This window comes from Vidua macroura, chromosome 14, assembly GCF_024509145.1.
Source record: "Vidua macroura isolate BioBank_ID:100142 chromosome 14, ASM2450914v1, whole genome shotgun sequence".
Lineage (NCBI taxonomy): Eukaryota > Metazoa > Chordata > Aves > Passeriformes > Viduidae > Vidua > Vidua macroura.
The window spans coordinates 1,347,672-1,360,213 of record NC_071584.1 but is presented as its reverse complement, the minus strand read 5'-3'; the positions used below and the strand labels follow the sequence as shown (position 1 = coordinate 1,360,213).

At 54.9% G+C, this 12,542-nt stretch overlaps 3 protein-coding genes across 4 annotated transcripts; 2 read left to right on the top strand and 1 right to left on the bottom strand.

Annotated features, from left to right (window-relative positions):
- Nucleotides 1-316: 316 nt before the first annotated feature.
- TIMM8A (translocase of inner mitochondrial membrane 8A) lies at nucleotides 317-1,704 on the top strand. The gene is made up of 2 exons (XM_053990105.1): nucleotides 317-510; nucleotides 869-1,704. Exons 1-2 carry the CDS (start codon nucleotides 388-390, stop codon nucleotides 1,028-1,030), a joined length of 285 nt encoding a protein of 94 aa, XP_053846080.1. The 5' UTR covers nucleotides 317-387; the 3' UTR covers nucleotides 1,031-1,704.
- An 867-nt stretch (nucleotides 1,705-2,571) lies between these two features.
- On the bottom strand, nucleotides 2,572-6,586 carry LOC128814341 (magnesium transporter NIPA2-like). The gene is made up of 5 exons (XM_053990093.1): nucleotides 6,392-6,586; nucleotides 6,229-6,285; nucleotides 5,093-5,183; nucleotides 4,779-4,939; nucleotides 2,572-3,848 (listed from the first exon to the last, which is right to left on the bottom strand). The coding sequence occupies exons 1-5, from the start codon at nucleotides 6,507-6,509 to the stop codon at nucleotides 3,226-3,228; spliced, it is 1,050 nt and encodes a 349-aa protein (XP_053846068.1). The 5' UTR covers nucleotides 6,510-6,586; the 3' UTR covers nucleotides 2,572-3,225.
- Nucleotides 6,587-6,632: 46 nt separating this feature from the next.
- On the top strand, nucleotides 6,633-12,248 carry TAF7L (TATA-box binding protein associated factor 7 like). 2 transcript variants are annotated; one of them, XM_053990085.1, is made up of 11 exons: nucleotides 6,637-6,791; nucleotides 7,716-7,794; nucleotides 7,960-8,093; nucleotides 8,439-8,565; nucleotides 8,759-8,817; nucleotides 9,836-9,908; nucleotides 10,309-10,425; nucleotides 10,527-10,715; nucleotides 10,818-10,930; nucleotides 11,208-11,267; nucleotides 11,827-12,248. In XM_053990085.1, the coding sequence occupies exons 1-11, from the start codon at nucleotides 6,726-6,728 to the stop codon at nucleotides 11,869-11,871; spliced, it is 1,062 nt and encodes a 353-aa protein (XP_053846060.1). In that variant the 5' UTR covers nucleotides 6,637-6,725; the 3' UTR covers nucleotides 11,872-12,248. The 2 variants fall into 2 exon arrangements, with proteins under 2 accessions (XP_053846059.1, XP_053846060.1); XM_053990084.1 differs by having other exon boundaries at nucleotides 6,633-6,791; nucleotides 10,527-10,930.
- Nucleotides 12,249-12,542: the final 294 nt, after the last annotated feature.

The window sequence follows — 12,542 nt, the reverse complement described above, 5'->3', positions numbered from 1 at the left end:
GGAGCCCCATCACCGTCCCGGGGCTCCATCACCCGCGGAGCCCCATCAGCGCCCCGGAGCTCCATCACCCCGCGGAGCCCCATCACCGCCCCGGGGCTCCATCACCCGCGGAGCCCCATCACCGTCCCGGGGCTCCATCACCCGCGGAGCCCCATCACCGTCCCGGGGCTCCAGCACCCGCGGGCGCTCCCGGTCCGCTCCCGGGCAATAAAACGGCTCCGGGGCCTGCCCGGCTGCGGCCGTTCCGCCCCGCCGGCAGGGGGCGCGCGGCGGGCGGGCGCGCACGCGCGGCGCGGGCGGAAGGGGCGGGCGCGGCACCGGCGGCACGTGAAGGTCGCGGCGCGGCGGCACCGGGAGGGACCGCGGGGGGGGGACACCGGGAGCGCCATGGACCCGCCGTCCGCCGCCGGGCTGGGCGGGGCCGACCCCCAGCTCCAGCGCTTCATCGAGGTGGAGACGCAGAAGCAGCGCTTCCAGCAGCTGGTGCACCAGATGACCGAGCTCTGCTGGGTACGCGCGGCGGGCAGGGCCGCCGGCTCCGGTGACCCGGTGGCGGTGGTGGGGCAAGGCGGGCTGGGAGGCCGCGCAGACCTTTGTCCCCGGGGGGAGGAGGAGGAGGAGGATGGGGACAAAATGGAGCCGCCGTGGGAGCAGCCCCAGCTCCGGTGAGCACAGAGCGGGAGGGGGCGGCTCTCCGGGAACGGCGGGGCGGGCAGAGCCACGCGTGGGGAGGGGGTGAGGCTCCCGAGAGGATCGAGATCCCGAGGTGGCGGGAGCGTGTCCGAGGGCTGGAGATGCCCAGAGGCACGGCCCCGGGGCGGGGCGGGCTGCGGTGCCCCCGGGACCAACGGGACCCCGCTGTGTGCAGGAGAAGTGCATGGACAAGCCGGGCCCCAAGCTGGACAGCCGGGCCGAGACGTGCTTTGTGAACTGCGTGGAGCGCTTCATCGACACGAGCCAGTTCATCCTGAACCGGCTGGAGCAGACGCAGAAGTCCAAGTCGGCCTTCTCGGAGAGCCTTTCCGACTGAGCCGGACCCAGCCCCGCCAGGCCAGGCTCTCCCCCACGCCCGCTCCTGGTCCCTCTGCTGCCCCAGGGAGCCAGGATCAGCTCGGGGGGGGAGTTAGGATTTGATTAAATGCCAGTCTCGGGGAAGTCGCAGCCAGATGAGAGCCCACAACAGACACAAGGACGCTCCACGTCGGGGTGATGTGCTGCTCCTGGCCCTGCGGGCCAGCGGCCACCTTTGTTCCGGGACCCTGGTGCCATGCAGGGAGCGTTGGGAATGTGCCCCCTCGGCACGTGCAGGGAGCATTGGGAATGTGCTCCCCTGAGGGGTGCTGATGCTCGTTTCACGGATGCTCCCAGCGCTGATGGGCAGCTCGGCTCTGGGTGAGGCCAGCCCGCGGTCGCTGCCTTAAACAGTGCTGCACAATCCAGCCCTCCTGGGCACGTCCTCACCTGCCCCGGGCACCGTCACTGCGCAGGCTGGGACAGGCACCTGAGTAAGAAGAGCATGTTGGGAACAGTGATCATCCCAGGCAGTGCCACTGCTGGAAAATATTCCAGGTTTCCATAGGTAAATCGTTCGTATGGCCAAGTGACCAATTTTCACACTGCAGCACAACTCTGTCGATGCTGACTTGCTCCATTAACTGCTTTCCCTGGGTAAATGTAATAAATATTAACTGGGTCAATTTTTAATATGAGATTCTCCTTTTTTTAGATAGATCGCTACTGAGAACGGAAAATCTGGCCTTCTTGTCACTCCCCCTCCTTCCCAGTGATCCTATTTATGGCAAAATTAGTAGGAAGGAGGCATAACTGTCTTCTGGCTAGAAGGCCTTTTCTGAATTCTGATTTGTTGCTCAATTAATTTGGTCTCATGAATCAAACTTATTTCTGGGAGAGGCTGTGGCTTTTCCTCTTCTTCCCCAAAAGTTTAGCGGCTCTTGCTGTCCTGGAGAGTAGAGAGACTAAATATAGGGAATAACTAACCAGCTGCTCTATAACCTCGTGCACCTGCACGTGTGGAGGTCACTGGCAGGAGGCCTGTGGGTGTGTCTTCTGGACCTCCGCCCCCAGGACACAAAGAGGAGCTTCAAACTGGAAAAACAACCAACCACTGATCAGCTCTTTGGGAAGGCAGCAGCATTTCAGCAGTGCTCCTATGCTGCAGGGCTCTGGGAAGCCTGGAGTGACCCTGACAGTGGTCTGGAGCTCTACACGGGAGCCTGGTAAAGCAGTTCTGCACTGCAACCCACTGCAGGGGCTGCTGGACAGAGCGTGTGAGCTCCCAGCGTGGGTGGCTTGTAGCCAGCAGCCTTCCTGGGAACAAACTCAGGATGTGTTCAGCAGCTATGCAGATGTATAAACCCGTGTCACTGAGGTCACAGCTGTCTGGTTATCTGTCAGAAACTTACCTCAATAGCTAAGGTTCCAAGAGTAGGTGATTCCCTTTCCTATCCTGAGTTTCTCTGGAGCACTCAAGAGTTCTTCCTACCCCTGTGATCCTCCTTGCCTTCCAGTGTTCACCCAGCCCTTGGTATAAACGTATCACTCACCACTCGGTAACTGAACAGATCAGTTTTTAATAGAATACAGGAAGCTTCATCAACCTGCACAGCAGACGTTGCACAAAGAGGTCGGTCCCTCTGTAAGAGCCACAGCAGCGTGTGGCAGCACCACTGAAGTTTCCCAGTTTGGGCTGTATTCTGGTTTTGGATGTGAATCTGTCAATAAATTCTAGCAGAGTAATCAAAACCGAGTACTTGACAGAGGAATTTTTGCATTAATACTCTCTGAGCGTCACCTTTAAAGCCAGACATCCGTCTTCTCTCTGCGCAACCTTGGCACCACGTTAGATCATTCTGTAACTGTTAATTCTGGGTTTAAAAAGCAGTGTGAGCCTCCCCAGATGTGTGACCTGCCACGGAGTCATGGTTAGCACTGTGTTAGTGCTGCAGGCCTCTCTCTGCACAGACGAGGTCCGAGTCCTGACAAGGGCAGATTAATTCTTCACGGAAAATAGGAGTGAAGAAACACAGTTGCCAGGAACTGGGCAGCTCCCAGGGCTCCTGTCTGTAGCCACAGGAGGCTGCTGCTCTGTCAGCCTCCCGTCAGCGTGGTGGTGCTGGGGCAGGCAGAGGCTAACTCACAGCTCCTGCAGCAGCATTTGGCAGCGGGAGCAGGAAGCCAGCAGTTCAGATGCTTCCTCACCTGCTTTCACTTCTCCTCCTCCTCCTCCTCTGCACTCTGAGAGCCCTTGTCCTCCGAGGGCAGCAGAGGCTGGTGCTGACAGGACTGATGTCTGTCTGCACTGCTCCAGTGCAGGTGTGGGTCTGCCCTGCCTGGCTGCAGGAAGAGGGGCAGGAGGCTGGGGGTGAAGGGCATGTCCCTGAAGGCGTGCAGGAGGAAGATGCCGGACACGATGGTGAGGAAGCCGCTGATGGAGCCGATGATGTTGTCCAGCACCATGTGCTGCCACTCCTTGAAGAGGATGGCCGAGCACGTCATGACTGCTGTGGTGAACAGCACATAGTAAATGGGTGTGACCACGGAGGTGTTGAAAATGTCCAGGGCTTTGTTCAGATAGTTGATCTGGATGCTGATGCAGATCACCAGGCACACCAGGAGCACCCAGCCCAGGGGTTCCTTCAGGACTGGCTTCCCAGAGAACAGTTCTTTCAGGGCAATCCCCAGGCCTTTGACGCAGGATACGGACAGCGAGCCAATGGCAGAGCAGACCAAAACATAAACCAGGACATTGCTCTGTCCATAGCGGGGTCCAGCCACAAAGATGAGCAGAAGGGAGCTCACCAGGACACACACAGCAAATACAATGAATCCTTGGGGAAATAAGAATTCAAGAACTCCCATCAGATCAGATCAGCAGCAGCAGGGACAGATATGACTGAACAGCAAGTAGAGATGGAGGACAGGCAGGTAACTGCCCCATCAGCCTTTCTGGCCTCCATCTGAAGGGGCAGGGTTGGAAAGCCTGAGCAAAGCTGCAGAGGCAACAACAGCTCATTACAGTGTGATCACAAGTCAGGCTGTTGGAGACACAGTCTGCTAGGAGTGGCAGGGGCACTGCCAGGCTCCACAGCACTAACAGAGCTGGGGGGCTTTTGCAGTGCAGCAGGAGGCCCAGGAAGGTGACAGAAGGCTTGGGAAGCCGTGGCTGAATGCTGCAGACTAGTGAGATAAAAAGGAAAATGCCACACCACAGGAATGCCCTGGCAGTGCTCCCCCTAATGAGCGGCAACATCTACTTGTTACTCTGCTTTGCTCTTCTCCTTATGCTGCCTTCCTCCATCTCTTTTGGCTTATTCTGCCATTTGTGCTATTGCCTACATCATATCCTTGTGACTTGGTTCTTCCTCTAACATAAACACCAGGACTACCTGATCTTGGGCACAAGTCCTTGAATTCTCTTGCCTTGAGTTCTTCCGCCTGAATTTCCTCCTCTGTCTTTTCTCAGCCACACCACTACCACCCTCATGTACAGGAATTCCCTCTGCAGTTCCTGGCACTGCCAAAGGGCAGTCACTTCTGCTGACAGCTGCACCTCATTTCCCTGCTCCTCCTTTTTGCATCTATACCTCACAGACAATAAAATACCAGCCCACTTGGTAACTTAATGATTCCAGTGGGGTGTGCAGAACAAGAAACAGCTCAATTACCATTTAGTTCAGTCCTTTCCAATCTATCCAAGTTGTATCCCACCTTCTACTGTCATTGGCCTGAAGTCAACAGGAATCCTTTTATTTTAGTACCTGGATCTTTCAGCTTCTCTGCCATTGACTCCAGGCTGGAAACCTCTTCTTCCTGTGGAGCATGGATCACCATCACAGTGGAGCCCAGGATACTCAGCATGCAGCCAATCTTCCCATGAACATTCAGCTGCTCATTCAGGAAGATGGAAGACAGAACTGCACTGAAAAAGGAAAAAAAAAAAAAAAAAACCACCAAAAAAACCCTCCAAAACCAATTAGGACAAGAACTGGATACCTGAGGAAAGAGAGCAGAGCAACTGCTTTCATCACTAAGGGCTGGTAGGTGAAGGGAGGCTGTTTCTGAGGCTGCTTACCTAACAAGGACACTCAGAGCACCCAGTGGAGTTACCAGTGTTGCAGGGGCAAAAGCATAGGCGGCGAAATTTGCAGCTTCTCCAACTCCCACTGCAAGAGAAACTCCTGTGAGCATCAAAGCGGGAGCAATTCACCGTAACACAAGTTTGAGTGTAGTCAGAAAAGCCTCAGCTTCCTCCTGAGCATGCTGTTGTATGTTGAGTAACCAGGGAAGAACAGCACCAGCTAGAAGAAGCAGAAGGCCCACACAGGTTCTCTTGGGAAGAGAAGGCTCAGTGTTATGCACAGTGATCCTTAGTCACATGTGCCTCTACAGTGAGCAGCAACCACAGGAAAGTATTTCCATAATTTCCACAAAGCTGAAGGGCATCTGTCCTTTTCCTGGAACAGCTTTTACAGCTTTTTAAAGCTGTAAATCAGTTAAGAGTTGGTTCTTAACATTGAAAAGTGTAATGCTGCTGAAGTTGCTGTACACAGTGCTGGATGTGCCATTATCCCTACATCCTCAGGGCAGGCCACTTCAGAAGCACTAAACCCAAGCCAGCTAAACCAGCTCCTCAGCTCCTGCTTAGCAGAGAAGCCTGGTAGTGCATGAGACTTTAGAATAGTTTAATTACAATGAGATCAACATCATAATCAGAAACTTGGATAAAACTCAAGCAGTCAAACGAAAGTGGTAGTAACAAAACGTGAAAGTGACTGGAAACAACCACAACCACACTCTTAAAAGGGAAGGCTCTGGAATGACCTGATTGTGGCTCTCCAGTATGCAAAGGGAGCCTACAAGAAAGAGGGAGACTTTTTACAAGGAAGTGTAGTGACAGCACAAGGGGGAATAGGTTGAAACTGAGCGAGAGTAGGTTTAGATAAGATACCAGGAAGAAATTATTCCCTGTGAGATTGGTGAGGCCCCGGCACAGGGTGCCCAGAGAAGATGTGGCTGCCCCGTCCCTGGAAGTGTTCAAGGCCAGGTTAGACCTTGGAGCTTGGAGCAACCCGGGACAGTGAGTGTTCTTACGGGGGGGGGGGGGGGGGGGGGGGTGGAACGAGATGATCTTTAAGGTCCCCACCAACCCAAACCATTCCGTGATCCCATGGTAAGCGCGCCTCACCGCAGTCTGAGCGCGGTACTTACTGCACAGCAGCCCTGCCCACCAAAGCCACTCTCGCAGGTACGCGTGCCCTCCTTGCCCTGAGCGCCGAGGAAACAAACGAGAAACCTCAGATGAAGCCAAACAAAATTCTCGTCACGACCCTCGGGGGACCCAGCGGGAGCAGCGCCCCGGGAGCGGCCGTACCTGCCCTGGCGCGGCCGCACAGCCGGAGCAGCCCCTTCTTCTTCAGGACGAAGCTGCCACCGATGAAGGCGCTGGAGGCCAGGGCCAGCCCCAGCCCCGCGCCGAACCCGGCCCCCATGGCCACCGGCACCCGCGCGGCGTTACGGGCCCGGAGCGGGGCCGGAGCGGGGCCGGAACGGGCAGGGAGCGGGGCCGGAACGGGCAGGGAGCGGAAGGGGCGGCGCGCCGGGCTCGGCTTCCGCGGGGCGGCCGGGGCCGGCTCTGGGCTGGGCTCTCCGTGCAGGAGCCTTCCCGAGGCTGACGGCGTGTTTGCGGCGGAGCCGGAGGAGGCGGGATGAGCAAGGGCAAGGACGATGCTCCGCACGAGCTCGAGAGCCAGTTCGTGCTGCGGCTGCCCCCGGTAAGGGCTCGCTCCGTCGCGGCCCCTCCGAGCCACACCGAGCTCAGCCCGGCCGGCCGGCCAGCACCGGCTGCCGCAGGCGTTAGCAGGGCAGTGGGGAAGCTGCGGGTCTGGGATGTGGGAGCAGGTTGGGTGCTCTGGGGCCCGTTCCCATCCTTTTGAACGGCTTCTCCACGGCCTTCCCTAGAGAGGTGCTCCTGCCACTCAGAGCAGGAGGCTTAGAGACAACCTAGAGGGTTTGGGAGGACCTTTCTAGAACGGTTTAACAAGTACTGGCTCTTTAGTTGCAGTGGCTATAAGTGCCCTTATTGCTGTTTGTTGTGTGTGTAAAGCTGAGACTCTTTTTCTGGTGCCCAGCGACAGGGCACCAGATAAACTAAAGCACAAGTTCCACCTCACCGTGAGGAAGAACTTTCCATTGGGAGTGGCAGAGCACTGAAACAGCCCACTGAACAGGGCCCAGGGAGGCCGTGGAATCTCCCTCTCTGGAGACATCCCAAACCCACCCGGATGTGTACGTGTATCACCTGCTTCAGGTGACCCTGCCTTGACGGGGGGTTGGACTGGATGATCTCTTCTACCAGTCCCAGCTATGCTGGGATTCTGTGAGACTGTGCCCTGCTGGGGCCACAAGGGCTTGGTGAGGGGAGCTCTAACTGCCCACAGTGCTGTGGAGGTCTGGCAGGTGTCTCTGTCAGGGACCTCACACCACTGTCACAGCTGTGGCGTCCAGGGGGTATGGAGAGCCCTGGGAACAGCAGAGCCACGTTAACGTGGTGTTGGGAGGAGGGTGCAGTTCACCGTGGGTCTTGCGGTTGCTGTCCGGCATGTGGATGTGGTGTGTTTAAAGCTGGGTGGGTTGGGCAGAAGCCTCTGGTAATTCCTGGGGGAAGCATACCAGCTCCTGAAGAATTCCCTTCTCAGGAATATGCCTCAACTGTGCGGCGAGCAGTCCAGTCTGGGAACGTCAACCTGAAGGACAGGCTCACCATTGAGCTGCACGGTGAGTGAGCAGGACCAGGGCATCTGCTCGGGGCACCTCTGCCCGTCCACAGCTGAAGCTGTGCCACTTGCATCTGTTGTCCTGTGAAGTTTCTGCTGCCCAGGGCTGTATTTCCTGGGGTGGCTGTTGAGCCACAGCACTGACCTGTCCCCTGGTTCTCCCCAGCGGATGGGCGCCATGGGATTGTCCGTGTGGACCGGGTGCCACTGGCAGCCAAGCTGGTGGATCTGCCCTGCATCATTGAGAGCTTAAAAACCATTGACAAGAAAACCTTCTACAAGACAGCAGATATTTGCCAGGTATGAGCTGTCCTTCTTGCCTCCACCAACAGCTTAAGTCATTGCTCCCCCTCCAGGAAAACCCCTGTACGCTTTGGCAACTGGACACCCATGATAACATACCCAATTTCTGTATCTCACAGTATTAGCAGCTTAAAATTCCCCATTCCACTTGGTCTTTAGAAACCTCAGTCCTGAAGTGAGAAATGTGACTGTCCTTGTGACAGCTTAACTGCTGCTGTATCCAGCTGAGCTGGGGGTGCAGCTGTGTTTCCCACACCCTGTGCCCCCGAATCCCTTTGGCTGACAACGTGCAGTGGGCAGTCACTGTTCCTTCACATCCTTGTGTTCATGTGGGGATTCCAGATGCTTGTTTGCACTGTGGATGGTGATCTCTACCCGCCTTTGGAAGAGCAAACAGCGACCACTGACCCCAAGGCAAACAAGAAGAAGGACAAGGACAGAGAGAAGAAATTCATATGGAACCATGGCAGTGAGTAGAGGCTGTGCCAAGCCCCTCCACCCCAGTACCCCGCAGCCAAGCCAGGTGCTCACAGCTGCCAGGTACTGGCGGTGCTGCTGCTCCTTTCCACGGCTCTCTCCCTGTTGCAGAAGGGATCTTTTCCCTTCTGACACGTGCTTCTCTCACTGGGCCATCTGCCTGAAACCTGTTTCCTCTGTCACAGTCACTCTTCCCCTGAAAAATGTACGGAAGCGGCGATTCCGGAAGACAGCTAAGAAGAAGGTGAGTTTCTTCTCACCCAGATGCAGATGAAATACCCAAGGGCTAGGAGGACAGAGACATTAGAGCTGTAACTGTGATTGGTCCAGAAGCCATGTGTTTTCTAGCATTTGTTCACTTTCCCTTGCCTGAGATGAGGGTGAGGGTAGGATAGTAGATTTAAACACTTCTTTAGGTGCTCCCTCTGTATTTTCCAAGGTGCTCCTGAGGGGAAAGTCCTCTATGCAGAGTACTGCTGGACCTCGTTCCTGTGGCTGCATTGCCACGCCACATCTCTTCCTGCTCATAGAGAAGAAAGGAAGAAAGACTCACATGGAAATGAGGCTTCACTCATTCCTGCTTTCACAGCTTAAATCTTCTCTTTATGCATGGCCCATTCCCTTCCCCAAATAGTACCACTGTCACTTCAGCCGGGGGAGTGACAACAGATGGAGCTCAGAGACTGTCTCTGTGCATATGCACAAGCCAGGCAAGGTGCTGGGGAGATGCAGTACCCTGAGGCTGGGAAGACTTGTTCTTCTCTCCTTTGCAGTTTCTGAGAACAGGGTTGAGTGTGATTTTGCATGACATTTGGGAAGCAAATTACTTGAGACATTCTTGTAGCCCACAGGAGAGATTTGATATCACTGCAGTAAAATTCCTGACTAATTTAAAAGTGAAAAAGGAAGCCTTCTTTTGAGTGGGATGGGAAGGATTTGAGTTCAGTTGAGTTGAGTTGAGCTGACCGTCAACACCTCAAGGACTTTCTGCACAGACACAGAAAGTCTTACAAAATACATAGTATAAGCAGAAAAGTGAGAGCAGTCAACCTACCAAGGTACAAAAAAGATGGATTGTTTTTTGGGGGGGGGTGCATAAATTACTTCACAGTTAAACATGAGCAAATTCTAAGCAGAAAGCAGAAGATAAGAAAGCCTTGAAGCAGTGCTCTGTCCAAAGTTGGAGGCTTGTAGTTTGCCAGCACCGGCAGCATGCACAAGGCATTTAACAGTGTCTGTTCTCTTTCCCCTCTCTGGCCCAGTATATCGAATCTCCTGATGTGGAAAAAGAGGTGAAGCGTCTCCTGAGCACCGATGCTGAGGCTGTCAGTGTCCGTATCCTTTTAGGGGGAAAAAAGCTCAAGAGTAGGACAGGACCTGTGTGTGACCTGGGGGGTCTGGAAGGAGCAAGCTGGGCTTTGCGTGGCTGTGGGACACTGGGACATAAACACACAAGAGGCACTGAAGTTTTGGAGCTTTTCTTTGCCTTGTTCAAAGTTTATTGTTTCCTCAAGGTGACCTTTCTTGTGGACTGTGCTGTTCTACTGAGAAGGAACTGAAATAGTAGAGGGGAAGTCATCAGAAGAGAGGTTCTGGGGTGTTTCATCCTGAGTATCCCTAGGTAAAAGGCCAGACTGGTTGGAGTGGCAGTGATCTGCCATTTTTAGCCTCTTCCATCACAACTGCATCTTCCAAGTTCCTGTTTTTCCCTTGACTCACCTGTTCCCACTGTCAGGCTGGGAAGTCATTGCTGAAGATGAAACAAAAGAAGTGGACAACCATGGTTCACTCACCAGCCTGGACATCTCCTCCCCAGGGATGTCGGGGCATAAGCAAGGCCATGGCTCCTCAGGTGCAGTGAGGAAGGCTGTTTCATTTCTAGATGTGCTCCCTGGCAGGCAAAGGGCACTGGCAGATCATCAGCTGTGTTTTAACTCTTTTGCCCCCAACTAGAACACGATGAACTGCGGGAGATATTTAATGACATCAGCAGCAGCAGCGAGGATGAAGATGAGAGGGATCATCATGACGATGAAGACCTGAACATCATGGACACTGAGGAAGACTTGGAGAGACAACTGCAGGACAAGCTGAACGAGTCTGATGGGCAGCAGCAGGAGAATGAGGGGTCCAACCAGATCGGTGAGTGGCCAGCAGAGCATGGCAGAATTCTTGGGATGACAGGCCAGGCTGTGCTTCCCAGCTCTGCTGCTGCTCTGGGTCTGAGCTCACTCTCCCTTCCAGCCATGGGCATCCAGAAACAGATTGACAACCTGAAAAGTAAACTCCAGGAAACTCAAGACAGGAGGAAGCGCCAGGAAGATCTCATCATGAAAGTGGAGAACCTTGCCCTCAAGGTGAGAGCTCTCCTGGGGTCTCTTCAAACCTGCTTAACACTGGCTGGCTATTAGATCCAGCAGGCTGATTTGGAGAAGCCAGGAGCCTTTGCTTGCTGGGTTAAAAATAGCTGTGGTGTGGCCATACACACTCCAGCATTTCCCCATGGAGGCACAGTAATCTGTGAAACTGGAGGAGACAAGGGGGTGGTTGTCAGTGCACCATTCGACGTGTCGTAGCAGCACCCATTCTGCTGAGAGCACGCTGGTAGCTGTGTGTCCATGTTTGTGTCTGCAGACCCGACTCCAGGCCGTGCTGGATGAGTTCAAGCAGCAAGAAGAGCGAGAGAAGCAGCAGGTGAGGAAACTCCCAGAGTGGAGTGGGAGGTACTGGGGCACAACACTGCTCTAGGCTTGGCCTGACAGAGTTCCCCAAGTCCACAGCAGCTGCTGTGAACTCCCGTGTTACAGGTCAGGTGGGGTTGTACCTGTAGTTGCATGGAGCTTCCCAAGGCAGAAGGAGATACAAGGAGTAGGGTTGACTGCAGCCTTCCTTCTGGAGGAGCCAAAACACGTCCAGTCAGCGGTCCAGGGCTGCCAGGATTGCTCCCTGGGGTAAAACACAAACCACAAACCTTTTAGCAGCCATTTACAAGGAAGGCAGTGGCTGTAGGGTTGTGGCAGATTTCCTGCCTGGCCAGCTCTGTTCCAGCGTGGTACCAAGGCATGAGGTTCCCACTCTGAGATCCCTGTGGGCAGTGCCAGTTCTGTCCCAGAGGAGCCCAAGCACAGCTCCAGGAAACACACAGGGAGAGCAGCCACTGGTGTGGGTAGAGGATGTGCAAGAACACAAAAATGCTGGGGCTGCCCAGGGTCCCAGATGTGCCTTACTGCAACCTCTCACTCCTTCTTCCCAGATGGCATCCCTGCAGGAGCAGCTGGAGTCCCTCATGGAGAAGTGAGAAGTGGGCCTGGGTCTTCATGAGCAGAGCTGGAAGTGGTGATCACCTGCCATGCTGAAGTCTTTGCTTCAGTTGCTCACTTCTGCCACATCTGCTGCTGGGCAGTGGTAGAGGGTCCATGTCCAGAGCTGATTTCACATCCACTGTGCTGGGTTTGGCTGGTGGAGCTAAAGAATTGGACTCTGCCTGTGAGAGCAGCCAAAACAACAGATTTACTGTTAATAGTCAGCACTGGCCCCCCCAGGACAGCACGGTGCTGGTTTCTGCATCTTACTGAGTCTTGGGCTTGATGGCCTGTGGCCTCGTAAGAGTTTGTTCTTGTGTTTGAGGAATGTTTATATCTGCAAACCAAACTCAATAAAGTTTCCTTTTCTGCCCTGGTCTGCTCCTTTGTGGCCTCACAACCACACAGCCCCTGGCAGGGAGCCGTGCCTGGGCACCTTTGGTGCGGCACTGCCGGGCTCCTTCCCCAGAGTGCTCTTCGTGGAGCTGGGTCAAAAGTGCTGCCACTCGGTGGGAGGAACGAGGCCCTCCTGATCAGGGAGTTCCTGTAATTCCTCACAGACTATGCAGGCAAATCCCAGATTAACCTGAGAGGGTGGGAAGAGGATTAGAAGGGCGGTTACAGAAAGCAACAGAGGACACCAGGGGCTTCAGCGAGTGTGTGCTAG

Coding starts and splice junctions, on each gene's coding strand:
- TAF7L (XM_053990084.1), top strand. CDS start 6,726: ATGAGCAAGGGCAAGGACGATGCTCCGCACGAGCTCGAGAGCCAGTTC. Junction 7,795..7,959: donor GCTCACCATTGAGCTGCACG/GTGAGTGAGCAG, acceptor GGTTCTCCCCAG/CGGATGGGCGCCATGGGATT. Junction 10,426..10,526: donor GCAAGGCCATGGCTCCTCAG/GTGCAGTGAGGA, acceptor GCCCCCAACTAG/AACACGATGAACTGCGGGAG.
- TIMM8A (XM_053990105.1), top strand. CDS start 388: ATGGACCCGCCGTCCGCCGCCGGGCTGGGCGGGGCCGACCCCCAGCTC. Junction 511..868: donor AGATGACCGAGCTCTGCTGG/GTACGCGCGGCG, acceptor CGCTGTGTGCAG/GAGAAGTGCATGGACAAGCC.
- LOC128814341 (XM_053990093.1), bottom strand. CDS start 6,509: ATGGGGGCCGGGTTCGGCGCGGGGCTGGGGCTGGCCCTGGCCTCCAGC. Junction 6,286..6,391: donor GTGCGGCCGCGCCAGGGCAG/GTACGGCCGCTC, acceptor CTCGGCGCTCAG/GGCAAGGAGGGCACGCGTAC. Junction 3,849..4,778: donor AGAGAAGCTGAAAGATCCAG/GTACTAAAATAA, acceptor TATTTCCCCAAG/GATTCATTGTATTTGCTGTG.